This window comes from Sapajus apella, unplaced genomic scaffold, assembly GCF_009761245.1.
Source record: "Sapajus apella isolate SASKATOON/1434 unplaced genomic scaffold, GSC_monkey_1.0 scaffold46, whole genome shotgun sequence".
Lineage (NCBI taxonomy): Eukaryota > Metazoa > Chordata > Mammalia > Primates > Cebidae > Sapajus > Sapajus apella.
Window position 1 is genome coordinate 19,956,191 of NW_022436986.1, and position 21,041 is coordinate 19,977,231.

The window sequence follows — 21,041 nt, forward strand, 5'->3', positions numbered from 1 at the left end:
CAGTGTTTGTTTTCATGAGGCTTCAGGCGCGTCCATCTGCACTCAAGGCCTCAGTCTCTGCATCTGAACCAGAATTTTATGATTTCCGAAAATTTCATTTGGTCAGCTTTATCTCCCCCTCCCCCTACACCCAAGTAAAAGAGATTAAGAACCGGCACTCTCTTGCCTTCTCATGCTCATAGGGTTGGGGGAAAGAATACTTTAACATAATAGGATTTTTTTCCTCTGGTTGGTAGGAATAAATCTACAGCTGCTGTTTTATTGGAAATCCCAGCTGAAAATAAAAATGGTGCAATTCAATCTCAGATTTAGCTGGTTACTTACTTTTCACTGAGTCCCCAGGGCTGAGCAGTTGCTGAGTTTGTGTTGGCAGTGGGTGCTCAGTGGGGTTTAAAGGGCCAAGCAAATGGGGTTGTGGGGATGTGTCCTGACTCCCTCTTACCACTAGGTGCAAGTTTTTCCAGCCTGGAGGAGTGGAGTGGGGCTTATGGCCAGCTCATCCCACTTCTGGTATTCAGTGGGAGCTTGGTAGGGTGGCAGTGGGTTGATTCTGTGTCTTCCACCTTGGCTGATGTAAGTGTTTTGGGTTTCTTTTGCAGGCTGACGGAGCCAGTGCAGCTGGAAGGAAAAGCACTGCGAGCAGGTACACTCCCTGTCTCCCCCCCACCCCGCCCTGCGTGTCCACCCCTCCACTCAGATCTTCATGACTAACAGCTGCCACTCTCTGGTCCTTACCTACCCCCCGAAAGGATGGATAGTCCAGGCTAGCCCTCCTTCGTTAAAAGTATCCAGACTCCCCCAGAGAATGTGAGGTCATGGAAAGCATTTTCCATGTGGGTACCTGGAACCAGAATCCAAGGATGGTTCATTCCTGAACCGGCCATTGGCTGCTCAAGTTGAGAACTTAAGAATGAAGCATAAGACTAAGCAGAAAGACCTGGGCTGGAATCACAGCCGGGCTGCTGCATGGCGAACTCCTGGGCAGCCAGTCCCTCCTCGTCTGGAATTCATTGGCCTATGTGCAAGTGTCATGTGCTCATGTCTCTGAACCAGTCACGCCAAAGCAGGGGATGGGATACTCTGACTAGTTGGGGGTGGGAGGGTCTGTCCTCACCCTCAAGGATAGCTAGAGAGGGCAGAGGGGTGGTTCCCAAAGGAGAACTGGACTATTTTTACCAAAGAAGGGAGAAAACGATACCAGATAGGTCCAAGCTGTTTACATTATGAGAGGTAGCACAGGTAGGTACTTGGTGATGTCAGCACCCATGCTGCAGCTGCTGTTGCTGCTGTTCTGTTGGGTAGAGCAAGGCTGGAATGGCCACATGACCTTTATTTGGGGCATTGAAGGCAGAAAGAAGGTAAGGGACAGATGAGAGACAGCTCCCCAGAGCACATACATAAAGTCTAGGGTCACCTGTTAGAGCTGAGGGTGAGACTGTGAATGCCAAGCAGAAGAATTTGCCCGAGAGCCTACGGAACACTAGCTCTTTAAAATGTTCATGGAGTTTGTTTGTGAGAAAAAAAGGGTTCTTTCTGTAGCCAGATAAGTTCAGAGGATGGTGGGTTAAACAAAATGAAAAAGGTTTATTTGCTGTGGGACTTTCCAGATTTTTAAATATGGTAATATGCGTGCTTGAGAAGAGACAGAGAGAGAGACAGAGAGAGAGAATCATGTTTCTCAGACTTCTTAACCATGGGATCCTTTTATTGAAGTTCATTGCATTGAGCAAGTATTCCTTGGAACGTACTTTGAGAAACCATGGAGAGATATTGACATTCTCTGAGCAGGAGAGTAATGTACTGGGCTTGGTGTTTCAGGAATACCACCCTGGCATCCATTTGTTGGGTGGATTGGAGACTAGTGGAACAGAGGCCATGATACCAGGCTAGAGGTCCATGGAATCTGGAGACCTGTGTTGTGACAGCTATTTTATGCTTTGCAGGCTGTCTGATCTCTGTGGCAGTTTCTCAGCTCTGCCAGTATAATGCTGAAGTAGCCGTGGCGATACATAAATATGCCCATAAATGGCTACAGTTTGTCAACCCCCAGTCTACACTGAGTCCTGCCTGAGAGCCTCTGCAACTGCTGTTCCCTGCGCCTGGAATGTTCTTTCTCTGATGAGTGCCCTTTCCTCTTTCTGATCGGAGTCAGTTCTACCCTCAGGGAAGCTTTCCCTGACCCCCTGTATCAAGGGACCTGCGCCCCAGTCTGTGGTGTGTGGCTTTCATAGCTCTTGAATTATTTCGTTTTCATTATTCGCGATTTCATTCCCTTCCCTGTGTTCATTTTTTTCTGTCTCTCTGAGAGTGCCAGCTCCATAGGCAGGGAACACGTCTGTCTTATTCACTGCCATGGCCTGGTCCCTAGCAGGCTCTCAGTATGTGTTTATGGGATGGGGACACTGGATGAGATGGAAGAAGACATGGGAGTGACATAGGGACAGGGAGTGTGGAGAGGAGCAGGTAGACAGAGACGGTGCACTTGGGCCTGTGGTCATGGGGGGTGGCGCATGTAGCCAGCAGCTGCCCAGCATTTTGTGTTTCTCTCCTGGGCCCCTGGGAGTGGGATTTGTGTGTGAACGCTGTATGAGGCTGTGGCCTGTGGGGCCATGACAGTCCTCATACTAGTGCCTGGAAGTGTTTCTTGGATCAGTATGTCAGGACTGGAAGGGGCCTTGAGTTGGTCTAGACCACCGTCTCATTGTGCAGAGGGGAGATTGAGGCCTTTGGGAGGAAGGGCCCCGCTCAGGGGCATATGATGAGCCAGTGGCCGTGTGGGCCTTGACCCTGTCAAAGCTGGTGCCTTCTCCATTCCTCAGTGTGGTGCCCAAGTGAGGATCTAGACAGCCTCTCCCATGTCCCTCCCACTTTCACTAAGCACCTGCTCTGGTAGTGCCATATGCTGTGAACGCAGATGGGTTAGATGCTGATTTATCCACATGAGTAGACGTTCGAGTGTTTCCTGCATGGCAGGCACTATTCAAAGCACTGGGTGAATGAAGAGACAAAGCACCACCCACCCCTTGTCAGTCTGGTGGGATTGTGGTCTGCCCTCACTTTCTAATGCATGAATCTCTCTTACACGATCATCTCTGCCTGGTGATTGTAACCAGAGAAGAAAAGGCGGGTTTTCCCATGGTGGTTGCCTGAAGGTCTGAATCGAGGATTCTTCCCGAAGGCTATAGTCAGTGGAAGAATGCTGAGATTGATTAGAGATGCCTGCCCAGTCAGAGGAAGGGGAGAGTAGCAAGTGAGACATGGATTTGCTCTCCCTGCTGTCTAGGCTTTCCATCACACATACTCAGTAACTGAGCCCATGTTCCTACTGTGGCACCAGAATTATACCAGGAAGGGCCACCCAAACCTGGGATCGTGTATGGCTTAAGGTGTAAAACAAGACGTTCTAATAGCAATGACTACCATTTGGTCAACAGTTCCTTGTCAGGCTCTGAGCTAAGTGATTGATGTGTATTAATTTATTAATTTTTCTTTTTTTTGAGACAGGGTCTCATTCTGTTGTTCAGGCTGCAGTGCAGTGGTGCAGTCTCTGCTCACTGCATCTTGTACCTCTTGGGCTCAAGCAATCCTTCTATCTCAGCCTCCCAAGTAGCTGGGACTACAGGCAGACAGCACCACCCCTGGCTAATTTTGGCATTTCTTTTGTAGAGCTGGGATTTCACCATGTTACCCAGGCTAGTCTAATACTCCTGAGCTCAAGCGATCTACCCATCTCAGCCTCCCAAAGTGCTGGGATTACAGATGTGAGCCACCATGCCCAGCCTTCATTTAGTTCTATGTAATCTTTATAACAATCTCATGAGAGAGGTACTCTTACCATTCCCACTTTACAGACAAGGAAGCTGAGGCACAGAGGTTTATAGGCCCAAGGCTGCCTAGGTGGAGGTAGGCAGTAGAGCCAGGATGACTACCTGAGTCTTCTGTGACACGTGAACTTACCCCTCACGCCCTCCTGCTTCTCGGTGGGAAGGGATCAGTTAACGCGTGTTACGGGAGCCTGCTTGGGGCTGGGGACTGTGCTGTAGGCTGGGGGACTATCAAGAAGGCAGGACTCTGGAGGACTCCCAGGCGAGTTTATATTGATTCTGTGATGGAAACTAATCCTTTGAAAGACGAACACACTGTTACTTATATAGTGGCTTGATGTTCAGTCTGAGAAGTGAATTATATGTTAAACGTCAAGAGAACATTGTTGGGCTGGGCGCAGTGGCTCACACCTGTAATCCCAGCACTTTGGGAGGTCGAGGCGGGTAGATCACTTGAGAGGTCAGGAGTTCAAGACCAGCCTGGCCAACGTGGCGAAATCCCATCTCAACTAAAAACAAATACAAAAATTAGCCGGGCATGGTGGTGTGTGCCTGTAATCCTTGCTACTCAGGAGACTGAGGCAGAAGAATCACTTGAACCCAGGAGGTGGAGGTTGCAGTGAGCCGAGATCATGCCACTGCATTCCAGCCTGGGCAAGAGTGAGACTCTGTCTCAAAAAAAAGAGAGAGAGAACATTGTCGGTGTGGTGGCCTTAGCTGACACCACTGGTGACCTGACCATGGCCAGGCGGGATTTAGATGGGTGGACACTTTGTAGAACATCAGAGCTCATGTGATCCCTGCTTCAGATGGAGAAATGAAGGTGCTAAGGTTCCCCAAAGTCAGAATTAGGCTAGCCGGCTCTGGGTGGAATGACCTTGAAGGACCCCCAGCCCTCTAACATGGGCCCTCACCCCCAGCTCTGCTATGGCACAGTCTGCTACCACGCCAGGGTCCGCTTTCATCCCAGCGCCTTCCTCTTGGCCTGGAACACATAATGCTATTTCTCCAGAGGGCCTCTGGCTAAACCCCAAAATCAACAGCACGGGCTGCTAAGGAATTAGTGTTAAATTGAGGGGGACAAGGAGAGGTGGTGTTTCTGATCTTAAGAAACAACTGAATGTGGTTTGGTTTACTTCCCTGTAACCCAGCCTGGGTCGATTTTACAAGACCAGTGATCCCAGCACTTGAGGTTAATTTCGACCTGGTGTGCAGGTTACAACTCACGTAGCAGAACTCCAGCCAAACCCCACTTATTCTAAGGGTCGGGTCGGCGGGGGTGGGGGTGAAGGGGTGGGGGTGGGGTGGGTGGCGCTGTGGGGATTTAACTTTGGAAAATTCTGAAGGAAGGGCAGTTTGTATAATCAAGTAAATATAGTTACAGACTTGGCGTAATAAAGAATTACATATTTTTTTCTTTTGTCAGCTGCAGATTTTCAGAGCTGGAAGGACTATAAAAAATCTAATCCAACCCTTTGATTTTGGAGATAAGGAAACCTGGGCTGGAAGAGGTTAGAGGACTCATTATTTTGCTGTAGGTCCTAGTTGCCCCACAAGTGAACGGGATCTTGTAGACAAGGAGACTGGGAAGGAGAATATACAAAAAATCAAATCGCATTCATTCATTCCACAAATATTTACTGAGTGCCTACTGAGTGCTTAGCACTGACCTGGGTGCTGGAGACAGCAGTGAGTGAAACAGACAGAAATCCCTACCCTTGTAGAGCTGATGTTGTAGTGGGAGTGGAACAGCTGTAATCAATATGTAAAATATATGCTTGTTAGGTAGTAACAGGTGCTGTGAGGGGGAAGCAGAGGAGGTCGGGAGGGTGTGAGACAGTGCTGCCGCTCTAATTTGGCGTTCAAGGAGGGTGAGTCATGAACAACGACCTGAAAGAGTTGCAGGGGCAGACCAAGCAGTCATTAGGGGGAAGTGCATCCCAGGCAGAGAGAACAACAGGTGCAAAGACCCTGGAGCTGGAGCGGCAGCAGGGAGGCCCCTGGATACCGTTGTCAGGACTTTGGCCATTCCCCTGTGTGAGATCAGGAGCCACTGGGGAGTTTGAGCAGAGCAGTGGCATGATAGGATTTGGTTTTAAAAGGATCATTCTGGCTGCCAGGAGGAGAATAAGCAGCAGGGGATAAGATGTCATGATAGGTGTTGCCAAGGGTTCAGGACAGACAGGACCTTAGACAGGAGGCTTAGAGCTGAGTTTCTGAAGGGCTTTTTTTTTCAGGCCTGAGGACTTTAGTTCAGCAAAGGATTATGTGTAGCCTGCATCCAAAAATGCACAGCCTCCTGCTTGGTTCTGGGATGGCCCCAGAGTGGAGCAGCTGTACTCCCGTGGTCCTCATTCTCCATGCCCCGCTGAACCCCTGGCCTGGTCTGTCAAGCATCTTTCTCGCCATCTCTTCAGCCCTGCTAAGGGCCAAGCGGACTAGGGCAGAATAGAAGAGCCCAGACTGCGTGGATTCAGATTCTGGCACTGTCCATTGCCTGGTTCTGTGACCTTGGGCTCATTACCTAGCCTTCCTGCATTTTGGTTTCCTCATCTGTAAACTGGGGATTATATTAGTACCTCCTTCATAGTATCATCAATGAAGATTAGGTATAATAATATATATATATACCCTTACTACAATGCCTAGTCCAAAGTAGGTGTTCAGTAAACATTTATTTTTGTTACTACTGTGGTGGTTCCTAGAAGTGGGGTGGCAATTGATTCCTCGTAGAGCCTTGGACGTTGGAGAGGGGCTGGAGGGAGGGATGACGGTGATAGAGCTCATATTTGTTGAAGGCCTACCGTGATCCACTTATGTGTCCTGTCTCTCATTTGATCTTCCCAGCAGCCCTTTGAGATAGTAATTGGCAACCCTCTTGATCAGGAAGATTTGAAGACAAGACTTGTCCAGAATCACCCAGGTGGTAAAATGGCTTTCAATGTAGCTAAGTCTTGTTCTTTGATTAAGCCAAGATTTTTCACTGGTGGACCATTTTATCTGATAACCACATGTGAGTGGCTGCATAATTATTTATATCTTCTTCTTCTTTAGCATTTTGGTTTTCAGCAGTAAAATAAAAGTAGCCCTAAACACCGCGATTTTATTTGCACAAATTTCACAGCAGTACAGATTGAGTATTCCTAATCCAGAAACCCAAAATGCCCCAAAATCTGAAACTTTTTGAGCACCTACATGTTGTGCAAAGAAATGCTTATTGGAGCATTTCAGATTTCTGGGTTTTGGATTAGGGATGTTGAACTGGTAAATGTCGTGAAAATATTCCAAAAACTGAAGAAAATTAAAAAATGCAGGGACTTCCAGTCCTGAGTGTTTCAGATGAGGGATATTCAACCTGTAGTCAGCCCGGTGCTAGTTAATGAAGAGTATGGTATTGGCAGAATGAATTATTTGAGAACTGGGTATGTTTTGGGAGGGTATGTTTCTTCGTCTTAACTCTAGATTTATGTTCCTGTTACTGGAGCTCAGATTTGATTTCTAGAAATGTAACTCTAGAAATATGCTTACCCTACCAAAATTCGGGCAATGTTTGTCCACAAAAATCCTAAACTGCAGGTTGAATGGGGGCTCATGGACTTATTCCAAAGGGGCCAGTTGCTTTTTTGGTGGGCAGAGTTCACTCTGCTTAATTAGTTACCGTTCAACCTAGCCTCTGTAAATAAGGCAGATTCTTGAAAATTCATATGCAGTCTTAGGTTTGTCCTCTGGAGACCATCACAGAAATGCAGACCAAATTCACGTCCATCAAAATCCTTGATTTGTTTGTGCCAAAGGGCACTTGAACTTGGGGTAGTCCAGCAAAGGGGCTTGATGGGAGTCTCTGAGGAGCTCAGTCCTCCCACCCAGCACAGGCCCCCCACTTACACTCCTTGAGCGAAGTAGGAAAGTTCTTCTTGTGAACCTGTGGCTGTTAGTTCAGAGTTCAGGGTCTTGCCTTGTCCTGCAGCTCAGTGTTGAGAATGCTAAGTAGGAGGACCTGACCTAGTTGCTTCTTGAGGCCTTCAATAACAGAGGCCCTTGATCTGAGAAGGCAACCCAGGAAATTTCTGTGACCTCACCGTCTGCCTGGCTCTACTGGCAGAAGAGAACATGCCCACCCTTGGTGTGAGCACCCTCTAGACTCCATGCAGAGTGTGCTGGTTTACAGTGTCGGGACACCTCAAACCCACCTTCCTGATCACTCCTGCCTGCCCGTCCTGCAGTGGGCTTGGCTGCAGTGTGTGTCTCCCATCTCTCCTCCTCACTGCTGCATGGAGGGTGGCCCTGCCTTCTATTCCTTTTGTTTTCATAGGGACTAAAAATTCCTCCTCTACTTCCATTTATGAGTACTCCCCTGACGGCCTGTGAGCTCATCTTTTTAATAGTTAACCTAACTTTTCACATTTTATTTGGTGTGCTTAGTAGGGGTGGGAGAAAAGAACTAATATGTGTGAGTTCCTATTAGGTATGTGACACCTTGCATCCATCCTGTGACACCTTGCATCCATCCATCCTGTAATCTTCTTTTTTTTTTTTTTTGAGATGAAGTCTAACTCTTGTCCTCCAGCAGCTGGAGTGCAATAGCGCAATCTCCGCCTCCCAGGTTCAAACGATTCTCTTGCCTCAGCCTCCCGAGTAGCTGGGATTACTGTCACCTGTCACCATGCCCGGCTAATTTTTGTATTTTTAGTAGAGATGGAGTTTCACCATGTTGGCCAGGCTGGTTTCGAATTCCTGACCTCAAGTGATCCACCCACCTCGGCCTCCTGAAGAGCTACGATTACAGGCGTGAGCCACCACGCCTGGCCCCATCCTTTAATCTTCTGAAGCACCCTTAGTGGTAAGTATAACAACTCTGATTGGCACATGAGGAAGGCGAGGTGTGGACAGGTTAGAGCCCCTAGCAATGAGCCCTGCATCTGCTGTGTCATTCCAAGCACCTTGGAAGGACTGGATCTTGTAGTTAAAAGAGTCTTGTGTGTGTCCAAGGGCAGCATGCCTCCAGGCAGTGAACAAATCAGGGCTGAGTTCTCACCCTGGGGTGTTGGGGAAAGAGCTGGTTGGTTGTCACCCCCCCAGTCCTAGAGACTGCCGGATGGAGGGGAAGAGGACATTTGTGATGCCAGGAGTGGAGCGGTAGCACAGCTATGTCAGTGATAGCACCATGGAGTGATAGCAAAGCTACATCAGCAGCTGGGCAGCACTGGGCATCAGCTGGCGACGTGGGCAGGGAGGTGGAGTGTTGCAGTCCTGCTGGGGGGCTTCCTTATCCTTTCATCCCTAGGAGAAGATGGCCAGAGGAGTTGAACCTCAGAGAATGAAGGAGTAGTTGCTAAGTTGGCCTTGGCATGAAGTAATGGTGAACAGAAGGAGTGTGTTTATCCTCTCTTTAGATGTCCAGTGTGAGGGCTCAGGGATGGCCTTGCTCTTTAGTGGTTGAGCTCCCTGCCTTCTGGGGTCTGCGTGGGACCTCATGTGTGCAGGGCGGTCTTTGCAGAACGGTAGGTCTCTGCAGGACAGTGAGCATGGGCCCCTGATTGGCCTCCACTCCCCACCTGCCTGTTTGGGAGATTCTATCTGGGAGACACAGAGACATGGCCCCTCAGAGGACAGTGCACATTGCTAATGGGTCAGAACTGCACCATTGCTAGACCTGCTGGAAAAGGAAGACAGCGTGTCTGTTTAAAATGCCATTAACACTTCTAAACAGCCTGGGCAACCTTCCACATGCCACAGCACCCTCGAAAGACATTCCCAGCTGTAACTGTGGAACCCCAGCCTGCTAAATTTCAGAGTTTGTGACTTGACAAGATTGCCCAAGTCTCTTGCTTTCCCCCTCCCTAGGTTTAAATTAACTAGGGAATTTATTGTTAATATTTAAATCATATACTGTCTTTGTGAACTCCAGTGTTACCCAATGTTGTGGCTGACTGACACTGTGCAATGAAGAAAATTAAGTGCCTAAGAATTATCTTCAACTAATGATATATTTATGCCTTGTAGGTTACTTTGCATTTCTAGACTGTTAAGAGTTGTTTTATAGGTTAATAGTTTTAATCTATTAATCTAATCTTTTCTACTTGACTATTAAAATATATCAGGGATACATGACAGAAATGGAAGTACAGAGAATTTTGAGGGGTATTAAGGAATAGGTGATGGTGTGAGGATTTGAAACTTAGGTGAAATAGCACCAGGCATGGGCCTCGCCCCTGGCGTTTGTGGACACTGTGGTTCTACCCCACGTTCTCTCTCAGTTCTCCCAGGCTAGTGTTGAAGCTATGACCTTTTCCCCACTGTGGCTTCTCTTCTTGTCACTAAAAGCTGGAGACTCTTTCTATCTGAAGGACATGTTTGAGCACAGCAGCATTTGACAACACATCAGGGAGAAAGAGAGGCAGGCAGCGAGCACAGAGCCCAGGCACTTTTCTCTGTGGAAGAGGCGGGACCCCTCATTCCTTTCCTTTATTTCATGTCGGTGTTACTTTTGGCATCTACCATATGCCCAGTTCTGTCTGGATGCTCAGAAAACAAGGGAATGTGTTCCCTGTGTCTTGGGCCTTCTGACATTTCGTCATGTACGTGTTCATTCATTGAATGGTGTTTTTATTATTTTTCTCTTGAGAAAACAAAAATTATCAAAATGGCTAAAAGCCTGGACTTTGGAGTCAGACAGACCTGGCAAAATTCTGCTTGTGTCACTAGGAAGCAGAGTGACTGTGAAAAAGTCACTCCGTTTCTGCAATCCTCGGCTTTCTTATTTAGAAAACAAAAAATACCCCTATCAGGCATTGGGCAGAAGGATGGCATGGTATACTTGTGGGGCCTGGAACACCGCCCCCTGCAGGTCATAAGCACTCAGTACACTACAGCTGCCCTTGGCATCGCTCTCCGTGTTATTTTTGCCATGTGCATCATCACCCTCCTCACCAGCATCACCTCCACCCTGCATGCTGGTGTTTTTCATCTGGTCGCTTTCTGTTTGTGTCATTCAGCAGACCTTAGCTGACACCTGCCAGAAGACTAGGCTACAAAAGGCAGTGGGGAGAGCCCTGGCCTCTGGAAGTCTTCCAGAACCACATGGAATTAATTAAAGGGCATATTTGGAGTTGGGAGTAGGAGCCAGTTAGAAGCAAAGAGGAGCGTTTCCAGAACCGCTGGTGGGAGAATGAAGGCTCCTGAATTGTTAGTGGAGACAGCTACCCTATCCCTTAGGGCCTGAGTCTATGCTGATTGTTGGTCATAATGGCGACACTGCACCCTCAAGAGAGAATATCAGGCTGTTACCAGGCTGCTGTATCTTGGCATTTCAGAAACTGGGAAGAGTGTGTTACATTTTAGGAAATTTTCAACAGTTCATCAGAAAGGATAAAGATACAACTTTGACACTCAAGAAATAAGCTTCGCCTATTCAGAAAATTGGCTTCTGTGAAGCATCTCCAACCTATGTTATAATGAGAGCCGGATGAATGAGTTATTCTTCAGTTCTTAATATTCACAGAAGCAGCGCAACCATCGGCAGTTACGGTGATGTTGATGGATTGATCACAGAAAAGTCTTGCCTGGATCAGAGGCTACAGATGCCTCCAGTGCCATGCTGACATTGACCTTTCCTGGGCTTAGTCCTTGGTTCACTTGGTAAACAGCCTCTTACTGACCATCACCCATGTGCCAGCCACTGCTCTGAATATCATGAACCAAGAAGACAAAATCTTGTCCTCTAGCTCATGTTCTAATTGAGGAATAGACAGTAAAGTGGACAGATAGGTAACAGAGAACATTGAGTGGTAAATACTAGGGAACCATAAGTGAGTTTCAGCCAAGGAGTGACAAGACCTTAGCTGCTGTGTCTAATGTAGATTCCAGGGCAGTGTACAGGAGGAAGGGAGACTGCTTATGAGATGTTTACATGACAGGAGAAAGGGTAAGTTGGTTTGAACTGGAGTGGTGGTCATGGCATAGTAAGGAGGTCAAGGATGGTTCTAGAGTCTGGGCAGGAGGAGCTGGAAGGATGGAATTACTGTTAGCGGAAGTGGAGACGAGGGCAGTTATTTGATTGTGTTGTCTTGGATTGCAGAGTTTAGCCGGAAGAGTGCTGGGCTAGAAGGCAGAATTGTTTTCCCGTCTTGAGGCAAGAGATACAGCGGCAGGGTTTTGGACGTGTTAAATACGAGGTGCCTGTTAGGTATCCAGATGGGGTTGTGAAGTAGCTGGGGGTTTATGCAGGCCTGGAGTTTGGGGGGGCAGTTCAAGCTGGAGATACAATTTGGGATTCGCCACCATGTAGTTAATATTTAAAACTAAGAATGTAGCTGGGCATGGTGGCATGGGCATACAGTCCCAGCTACTCAGAAGGCTGAGGTGGGAAGGCCATTTGAGCCCAGGAGTTCAAGACCAGCCTGGGCAACATAGAGAGACTCCGTCTCTTAAAAAAAATTAAAATTAAAAAAGATAAATACAAAATAAAAGTATAAGTCTCCATGAGATCACTTGGGAAGTGAGTGTGGATAAAAATACAAGAAGTTCAAATGCTGCATGTTCTCACTCATAAGTGGGTGTTGAACAATGAGAATGCATGGACACAGGGAGGGGCACATCACACACCGGGGTCTGTTGGGGGTTGGGGGGGCTAGGGGAGGGATAGCAGGGGATGGGGGGCTAAGGGAGGGATAACATTAGGAGAAATACCTAATGTAGATGATGGGGTGATGGATACAGCAAACCACCATGGCACGTGTATACCTAAGTAACAAACCTGCACATTCTGCACATGTACCTCAGAACTTAAAGTATAATTTAAAAAAATACAAGAGGTCCTAGGACTGTTCTTTGGGGGATATCAGCTTGTAAGAGCTGGAATGATGAAGAAGATTCAGCACAAGAGACAAGAATGTCCAGAAGGCCAGAGGTCTACCAGGCGAGCACAGAGCCAAGTGAGCAGCCAGCTGGTTGGAGGAGAGGGGCCCGTGCTAGAGGCTGCTATTAGAGGCAGAGTCCAACAGGGACTGAGAGGGGACCACTGGATTGAACAGCGTGGCAGCCACTGGCGGCCTTGAAAAGAGATGCTGTGGTGGAGTAGTGGAGGGAGCAGCCTATTGGACTTAACAGGGATTACCAAGGAGATGGCCTGCTGATATCGGCAAATAGATAAGAATCATTTGCACTCACAGAGTCAGTGTTGGGAAATGGGTAGAGTTGGAGGACTTGGTCAGTGGGCAGAGTCATGTCTGGATGTGCATTGATGCATTTAACATCCCATGCATGCCTGGAGAGTGTATTTAAGCTCAGCTGGAGAGCAGTTAACCTTCTTTCCTAAGGAGTGGAGTTTTAGTCTAGAGGGAGTTAACCAGGTCATTATTTACACACTGTGATTAGAGGCTTTTTCTCCACCCTTAACATTGTTAAGGCAGGTGAGGTATGAGAGTAAATGGCACCCTTTGGAGGAAGAGCAGGGGTCCCCAGGCTGAATCTTGGGATGCCGATGCGCGCCTTGCTCCCCGCTGTGTAAGGGGACACACATGCCTTGCTGGGTAAATGTCTAGCCTCTGTAAGGGCCTTGGATGTCTCTGATTCCTACTCAATCATTGTGCAGATGGAAAAACTGAGTCTTGGGGTGGGCAGCCAGCCCAGGGAATCAACAGCAGAAGTAGGACTGAAGGCCGGGATGCTGAGCACTACTCACATCTTCCGTGACTTGGTAGAACTTTTAAGCATCAGCATTATTGGCAAAACAATGTGGAAATTGTGCCCGGAAACAAAGCTGCCACACTCCCAGGCACCTAACATCAGCGCAGACTGTCCTCGGACATGCCTGAAATGGCATCTCTTTGGGCCTCAGATCCACTGGTAAGTTACTTGGTTGCACTGTCTTAGGCTGCAAGCTTTAGTGGCAACAGTACCAGGACAGGAGCCAGAAAGTTTTCAGACTAAAAGTTCTGTGGCCTTGGCCATGTCTTTCCTTTATCTGTGTGCACTGAGTTCTTTCTGTGGGCCAGTCATTGTGCTAGGGCTGGGGATACAGACGTGAATAAAACAGACCCGTGCCCTGTTCTATGCCTGGTTTCCCCGTCTGGCCACGGGACTCGTGAATGCCAGGCGTGATGAGATGGGCATGAGCTCTTTGAAGAGCTGTCAGGTGAGACCCAGAGAGACAGGGATACTTGTTTTTGAAACTTCCCCAGGCACAGTCTGCAGGCACATCGGCCGAGCCAGACACAGTAGCAGGGACGAGCAGGAACAAAGTGGAACAAAAGCAAGGGTGGTGAAAGGTAGTAATTTACAAACGTCACTGCTTTGGAGCTGTTTCTTCAAATGTCATGTTGCATAATGTATTGGTTTCCTATGGCTGCTTTCACTTCTGTTGCTTCATGACAACAGAAGTTTATACAATCCTTGGGGTCAGAAGTCTGAAATCAAGGTGTTGGAAGAGTCATAGTCCCTTTGGAAGCCCCAGGGGAAAATCTGATTTTTGTCACTGCCCGCTTCTGGTGGCCATCAGCATTCCTTGACTTGTGGCCACATCGTTCCAGCGCTGCCTCTCTGGGCACATTGCCTTCTCTCCTCTGTAACTTCTCTTCTGTCTGTCTCAAATCTTCCTTTGTCTTATAAGGACATTTGTTACTGCATTTAGGGGCCACTCAGATAATCCAAGGATGAGCCTAATCTAAAGATCTTTAACTTAATTCCATCTGCAAAGAGCCTTTTTCCAAATAAGGTCACATTCATAGATTCAGGAGATTAGGATGTAGGTGTATCTTTTAGGGGGCTACCGCTCACCCCACCACAGAGAGAAAGAAGCCTAAATCTGTATGCATCAGGCAAAAAGCAAAGCTGTGCATATTGAAGATGGAGGTAATAGGAGTCTTAGAGCCCTGCTCAACACTGCCTTCCCCATTCCAGCCTCATGGGTGCATCTAAGAGCCATTGCTCTGGAACCCCTAGACCTTCAAGGAACATACTTTGAGAACCGTTGCCTTAGAGAAAGGCCAGGGCTCTTAGACAGCTTCTTGGATGGGAATCCACTTGGTCTGCTCTCTTGGTGGACTTGCCCTATTAGTAACCAGTCACCACGGATTGCATGTACTTACTGAAAAATACCCTTTTAATGCTTGACTTTGGATTTTATGTTGAAGTGTGTCTCGGGTTAAATATAAAATTCATAGCATATCTTGAGCAACTATTTTGTAGTTATCTATATATAAATCTAGTTTACAGCGACACAAATAGAATAGATTATGGAGTGTCAGCATGTAGATTCCGAGTGCTTTTTCACTAATATACCTAATGATTCGTGCTGAGAATATCCAAGGGCTCCACTGTACATTTAAATGGATATAATTAAAATAATGAGCTCTATTTTAAAAAATGATATATGAAAAAAAATTTTTTAAAGAAGTTAGAAGGTGCCGCGCCACTAATTCAAAGTGATATAAGTACTTCTGTAATTCCATTGTTATTAGGACACCTAATTAAATGCAAAGCATTGGAGAAAAGCATCATTTGGGCATGTAAATCTAAAGCCTAGAAGTCGGGGGGAAGAGAAAGAAGTTGCCCATGCCCTCATTGCAGCAAGGACTCGGGGGCATCACGTTTAAGGGAGGGGATGTTTATGGTGCTGTTGTGCCCATGGGCGACAGAGGGTGGCTCACTGCTCCTCATGTTCTGTGAGCTAAGTCGGGAGTCTGGCTGGTCAGGCACCTGCAGCTGTATTTGCCAGTGCGACCTCTGATTTGTTTGGGGTGGGAGATGTGGGTGCAAGAACTAGGGAGAGGCAGCTTTTCATGGGAGAAAGACATCCCTCTGTGCCCGACTCTCAGCTTCTGGTGTTAGGAGCACTCCAGGTGACCTGAGGCTGGGTGTTCAGTGGATAGAACAAAGGATGGGGAGTCTGGAGATGCGAGTTCTAGTTTCGACCTTGCTACATGCCCTGTGCCTTTGGAGAGGGCCTCTCCTGTGATGCATTCATGCCTGGCCCTGTTGCAAATGGGTAACCATCCATTCTGGGAACCCGTCTGAAGGATCTACTCTGCTGTTCTAGTGGGCCCCAGGGGGTCTTAGGAGGCATACGTCCCAGGGCCTGCTTACTGGAAGGCAGATATCCTTTTGGTCATTCAGCAAATACTTTATTTATGGAGCACCTACTATAGGCCTCCTGGATGCTGGGAATCAGAGGCACATGATACTCCCGAGGGCCCCACCTGCTCTTAGGACGGGTGCAGTCTGGTGAACCAGTGTACAATGCATTTTCAAATAACAGGGCTGCAAAGGAAATAAAACAAGGCAATGAGCTAGAAGCAAGACTGGAATGTCGGGAAGAGCACGAGTGAGCCAAGGTGAGTTCATTAGGACACAGTGGGAGGATGGCTATCAGAGTAACCGCACCTGTGCGAGGAAGACGTGGCATTCAGAGAGGGAGTCTGACTCCACCAAAGGCAAGCCAGGAAGGCTTCCCAGAAGCAAGGATGAACCAATGTCATCATTATCATGGCAGCTGCCATTCATGGAAATCTACTCTGTGCCCACCCTCACAGCTGGCAAGAGTCTTGGTCCTCCTTTAACAGACAAGGAAACAGAGGCTCAGAGAAGGGATTCTCTTGCCCAAGGCTGCAGAGTGTGCGGGTGGGCAGATGAGAGTTCCATCCAGCCTGCCTGACTCCAACAGCTCCTCCCTACCCCTGCCAGGATGCCATGGTGCTGATGTGGACCTTGGGAGCAGGAAGGGACTCGGAATCTTTTCAGATGGCATGGTCAAGTGCTCTCGAGGCCTCAGGCTGAGCTTCAGAACACTGGTTGTGAAGAAAGCCGAGTTAAGGGAGTTCTGGCCCGAGCCCCTTCTGTTTCCTTCCCTCCCATCTCTTTGCCCAGTGAGTCTCAGGACTCTGACCATTAGCACCCATGTGGTCTTAGCTAGGAAACAGGAATGTCAGCTGCTTTCTTGACCCCCCCAGCTTGAATGCGGATACACATCGTTCACTGTCAGCTTCATCAGCATGACCACCTCTGCAGCACTAGGCAAAGTCCTCACTCCCTCACCGCCTGCATCCCATTACGGAACAGTGGTAGAGCTGGCATTCAAACCACTGTTGGTCCAGCTCCACAGCCCAAACTTCACAGCCCATGCGCTAAAGTCTATGTTGCTTAAGATCCTTCCCTTGCATCCTCTGCACATGCCCCTTCCCGGCCCTCCATAAAAAGGACAGTAATACAGTAGAACGTCTCTACCGGTAGCTACTGTCCTAGGTCCTATGTAGACATTACCTTATTTTGCATCACAGCACTTTGGGGTAGGAACCATGTTTATCCCTATTGTATGGATGTGAAGACTGAGGCTTGGAGGAGTCAAGTCACTTATGTAGGAACCTACAACTGGCAGTTTTGAGATTTGGCCCTAGGATGATCCAACTTCCAAACCTCGTACTTGGCCCTTCTGCTCCAGTGCTTCTCATGTGGGGGAGCTCACCAACTCCAGGGGATCCCCCTTTCTTGTTGGCCGGCAGCAGGAGTCACCTCCCTCTCTAAAGCCACAGCTGTCCCCTTGTGACTTGCTGGACCTGTCAGTTCCAGTTTTATCTTAGGCCTCACAGAACTTGAGACTTTTTTTTGCCCTGTGGTGTCCTGCAGCTAGGTGGGGCTGTGCTCCCCTCTGGGGGATCAGGGGAACTCTAGGTCATGATATTGTCCCCCACAGAGGTGGCATCAACCCACAAAGCCAGGGAACCTCCTGTTCTGCTCCCCCACGAGCACCTTCGTTTTGACTCTGTTCTGGATGCTGAAGGTCAAGGATGTGTGACGTGGGGTGGCCTCGGCTGTGGCTGAGGAGGCTGTCCTCTGCGACTTTCTCTCCCAGTCCAGGCTGCCTGCCTTAGGTCCCCGTCCCACCTCGTACTATCCATGTGACTTTGGGTATATTATCTCACCTCTCAGTGCCACAGTTCCTAGACTGTAAAATGGAGAGAATACCAATATTTTCTTCCTAGAGTCACTGCTAAGGAAGAAAGGAATTAGTGTTCTGTTAGAACAGTGCCGGGCACTTAAGTGTAAGTGTTTCTTAAATAAATGAAGGAAATGAATTCTGAGGCGATGGAATCATGCAGTTTTACACTTCCTTACAGCAGAGAAGGGCAAAAGCTCGGACAGTGTGTCTGGTGCCTCTGATGGGGCAGACGCATGAGGGTGAGGCATCGCTGGGTGCCAATGAAGCTCTAACCGTGTGTCATTATTAACAACGGTAATGGTGACCGTGTCCTGAGAGCAGTGCCAGGCCAGGTGCTATGCTGAGTACTTTCCATGTGTTTGTTGATTTAAATCTGCATGACAACCCCCTTAGCTCCATTTTGCAGTTGGGGAAACCAAGGCTCAGAGGTTAGGTGGCTGGCTCGAGGCCCACAGCGAGGAAGTGGTTGGCACGCTAGCCCTTGCTCCTGACTGGTTTTCCCAGTCTGCCTTCACACTTACGTTCCACATGAGTCCTGGCCTCCTGTGTGAGTCGTCTTGGGCTGCTGTTAACAGAACGCTGTGGGATGCTACGCCTACTGCCGTAGGCCTCATTAAACAACAGAAGTGCATTTTCTCACAGTTCTGGAGGCCGGAGGTTGTGATTAGCTTGCCAGCACAGTTGGGTTCTGGAGAAGGCTGCTTCCTGGCTGCAGAGGGTCACCCTCTCACCGTAATCTCACGTGGGAGAGAGAGCAATCTCTTTCTCTTCCTACAAAGCCACCAGTCTCCTCATGAAGGCCCCTCCCATGTGACCTCATTTAGCGACACTTAACCTCCCCAAGTCCCTATCTCCAGATCCAGTCGCACTGGGGGTTAGGGTTTCACCCTACGAATTGGGGGCACACAGTTCAGTCCACAGCACCCCCTCATGGTCTCCCTCATTAGCTGGGGCCTTCCCTCTCTCTCTGCTCGGTTTCCCAGCCTTTCTCCACCCTGGGGGAAAGCTGAAGCTGGGAAGGACAGCAGATGTGATGAAACCCATGCTCCAATTATAATGGGGGCTGCTGAAACCCAAAGAGGAGAAGCCTCTTGCCCAACGCCACACGACAAGCCTCCATAGATCGAGGACCACAGCCTGGGTCCCTGAGTCCCAGCCCAGTGCCTCTGTTATGCTGCAGTCGGAATGCTGGCATTCCTGGCCTGGGTGTGCCTGGAGTCTGGGCCTTGAAATTCACAGACCACACTCTCCTCTGGAGCAGTAGAGAGGCAGGCATGGCCAGGGCAGTGTCTCTGGGCCTGGAACATGACTTGATTGCCCAGTATGTGCACGCCTCGGCTTCCCCACTGTACAGAGAGCAGTCAGGGCGATGCTTCCCTTGTCAGAAGGCTGTGGGGCCCTTTGGATGATAACGTGGACTGCTGTGTTGAAAGGATGATGCTTCAGGAGTGGATGGCAGGGACCTGGCTTCCTGCTTTGGCCTGTCCCCAATTTTATGTCTGGCCTGAGCAAGTCACAGCTCTGCTTTAGGCCTTACTGTCCCCCTCATGAAGGCCTTCAGTGACCCATGCCCTGCCTGCTTCAGAACCGACATGAAAACATCATTGAGGATGTTTTCCAGTGTTTGAAGAGCCCCCTCCCTGCCACAGTGTTGGCTCTGTGACCTCTCAACCCAGTGTCTTTTTGAATTGGAGTTTCCCATTTGTAAAACAGGAGCAGGGAAGAGCCTGGACAAGATCCCAAGCCTTCTTCCTGGGAACGAAGGGAACAGCACTGGATACTGCGCACATCAAAGCACTGAAACCCTTACCGCCCAAAGCCTAGTTTGAAGCCCAGCAGCCCTGGCCGTACCTGGGAGCTTGTTAAAAATACAGAATTTGGGCCTGGTGTGGTTGCTCACACCTATAATCCCAGCACTTTGGGAGGCCAAGGCGGACAGATCATGAGGTCAGGAGATCGAGAACATCCTGGCTAACACAGTGAAACCTCGTCTCCACTAAAAATACCAAAAATTAGCTGGGTGTGGTGGCAGGTGCCTGTAGTCCCAGCTACTTGGGAGGCTGAGGCAGGAGAATATCTTGAATCCAGGAGGTGGAGGTTGCAGTGAGCCAAGATCGAGCCCCTGCATTCCAGCCTGGGCGACAGTGAAACTCCATCTCAAAAAAAAGAAAAGAAATGCAGAATCTCTGGGTGAGGCGTGGTGGTACAGTGCCTGAAGTCCCAGCCACCCAGGAGGCCGAGGTGGGAGGGTCGCTTGAGTGCAGGAGCTTGTTCGTGTTCTGCCTGCGCAACATAGTGAGACCTGTCTCTAAAAAGGAAAACAAATGCAGACTCTTAGGCCCCACCCCAGAACAGCTGAGCCAGAATCTGCATTTTGTCAAGATTCCCAGCCGATCTGTATGTACACTGAAGTCCAAGAAGAACTGATTTTAACCAGCTGGAGGTGCCCTTTTAGGTCACTTGTAACTCCAGTTATGATAAGTGCAAACAAATCAGTGGCAAGCAAGCCAGCTGGGCACATCTAGACCTCTTGAGACCTCAGCTTCCCCAACTGTAAAATGGGCAGAGTTGGAGTCTTTCTTGCTCGATGGTGTTCAAACTGTGCTCCTTAAAGCCTTAGGGTTTCCTGGAGGAGCCTCAGGGGTAGCCACGGGGGTCTTGTGGAAGGCTAAAGGGGTCGGGGTGGGGGGCTAGCATTCATTATGCACACAGCCTTCATGTTCCTGGGGTGCCATGGGCTGATGGGCTCCTGTGTAGCTCTGGAGGAAGAAGGTGTTGAACGGACTCTCTTTCCCAGGGAGCGCTTGAAGCGCAGCCAGAAGAGCACCAAGGTGGAGGGCTCAGAGCCAGCGTCAGCCGAGGCCTCGCTGAGTGCCGAGCAGGGAACGATGACGGAGGTGAAGGTTAAGACAGAGCTGCCGGACGACTACATCCAGGAGGTGATCTGGCAGGGCGAGGCCAAGGAGGAGAAGAAGGCGGTCGGCAAGGATGGGACCAGCGACGTGCCCGCCGAGATCTGCGTGGTGATCGGCGGCGTCCGCAACCAGCAGACCCTTGGTGAGTGCCCTGCCTCTGTGGTCAGGGCGGAGACCAGGGTGGGAACATGGGGTCGGAGTCCTGGAGAGAAGGGGCCTGGCGCCTCTGCCCCCTCCCTGGCTGCGAGAACCTCTGCTGGCCTCCCTCTGCCTTCAGGGAGAGCGCTCAGCTTCTTAGACTTGCCTTTGCTTGTGTAGTTCCTGGCTAGAGAGCCTTTTTTATTGTGCTGGACAGCAGGACCCTACCCA

The 21,041-nt window shown here is 49.1% G+C and overlaps 1 protein-coding gene across 15 annotated transcripts in view; it reads left to right on the forward strand.

Annotated features, from left to right (window-relative positions):
* The window catches only part of ZNF618 (zinc finger protein 618), a 179,348-nt gene that overhangs the window by 90,423 nt on the left and 67,884 nt on the right, over positions 1-21,041 (forward strand). For all 15 annotated transcript variants that reach the window (XM_032240453.1, XM_032240457.1, XM_032240454.1 and 12 more), the window contains exons 2-3: positions 600-643; positions 20,555-20,814. In XM_032240453.1, the coding sequence (XP_032096344.1) occupies positions 600-643; positions 20,555-20,814 (304 nt within the window). The remainder of the gene's footprint in view (positions 1-599; positions 644-20,554; positions 20,815-21,041) is intronic.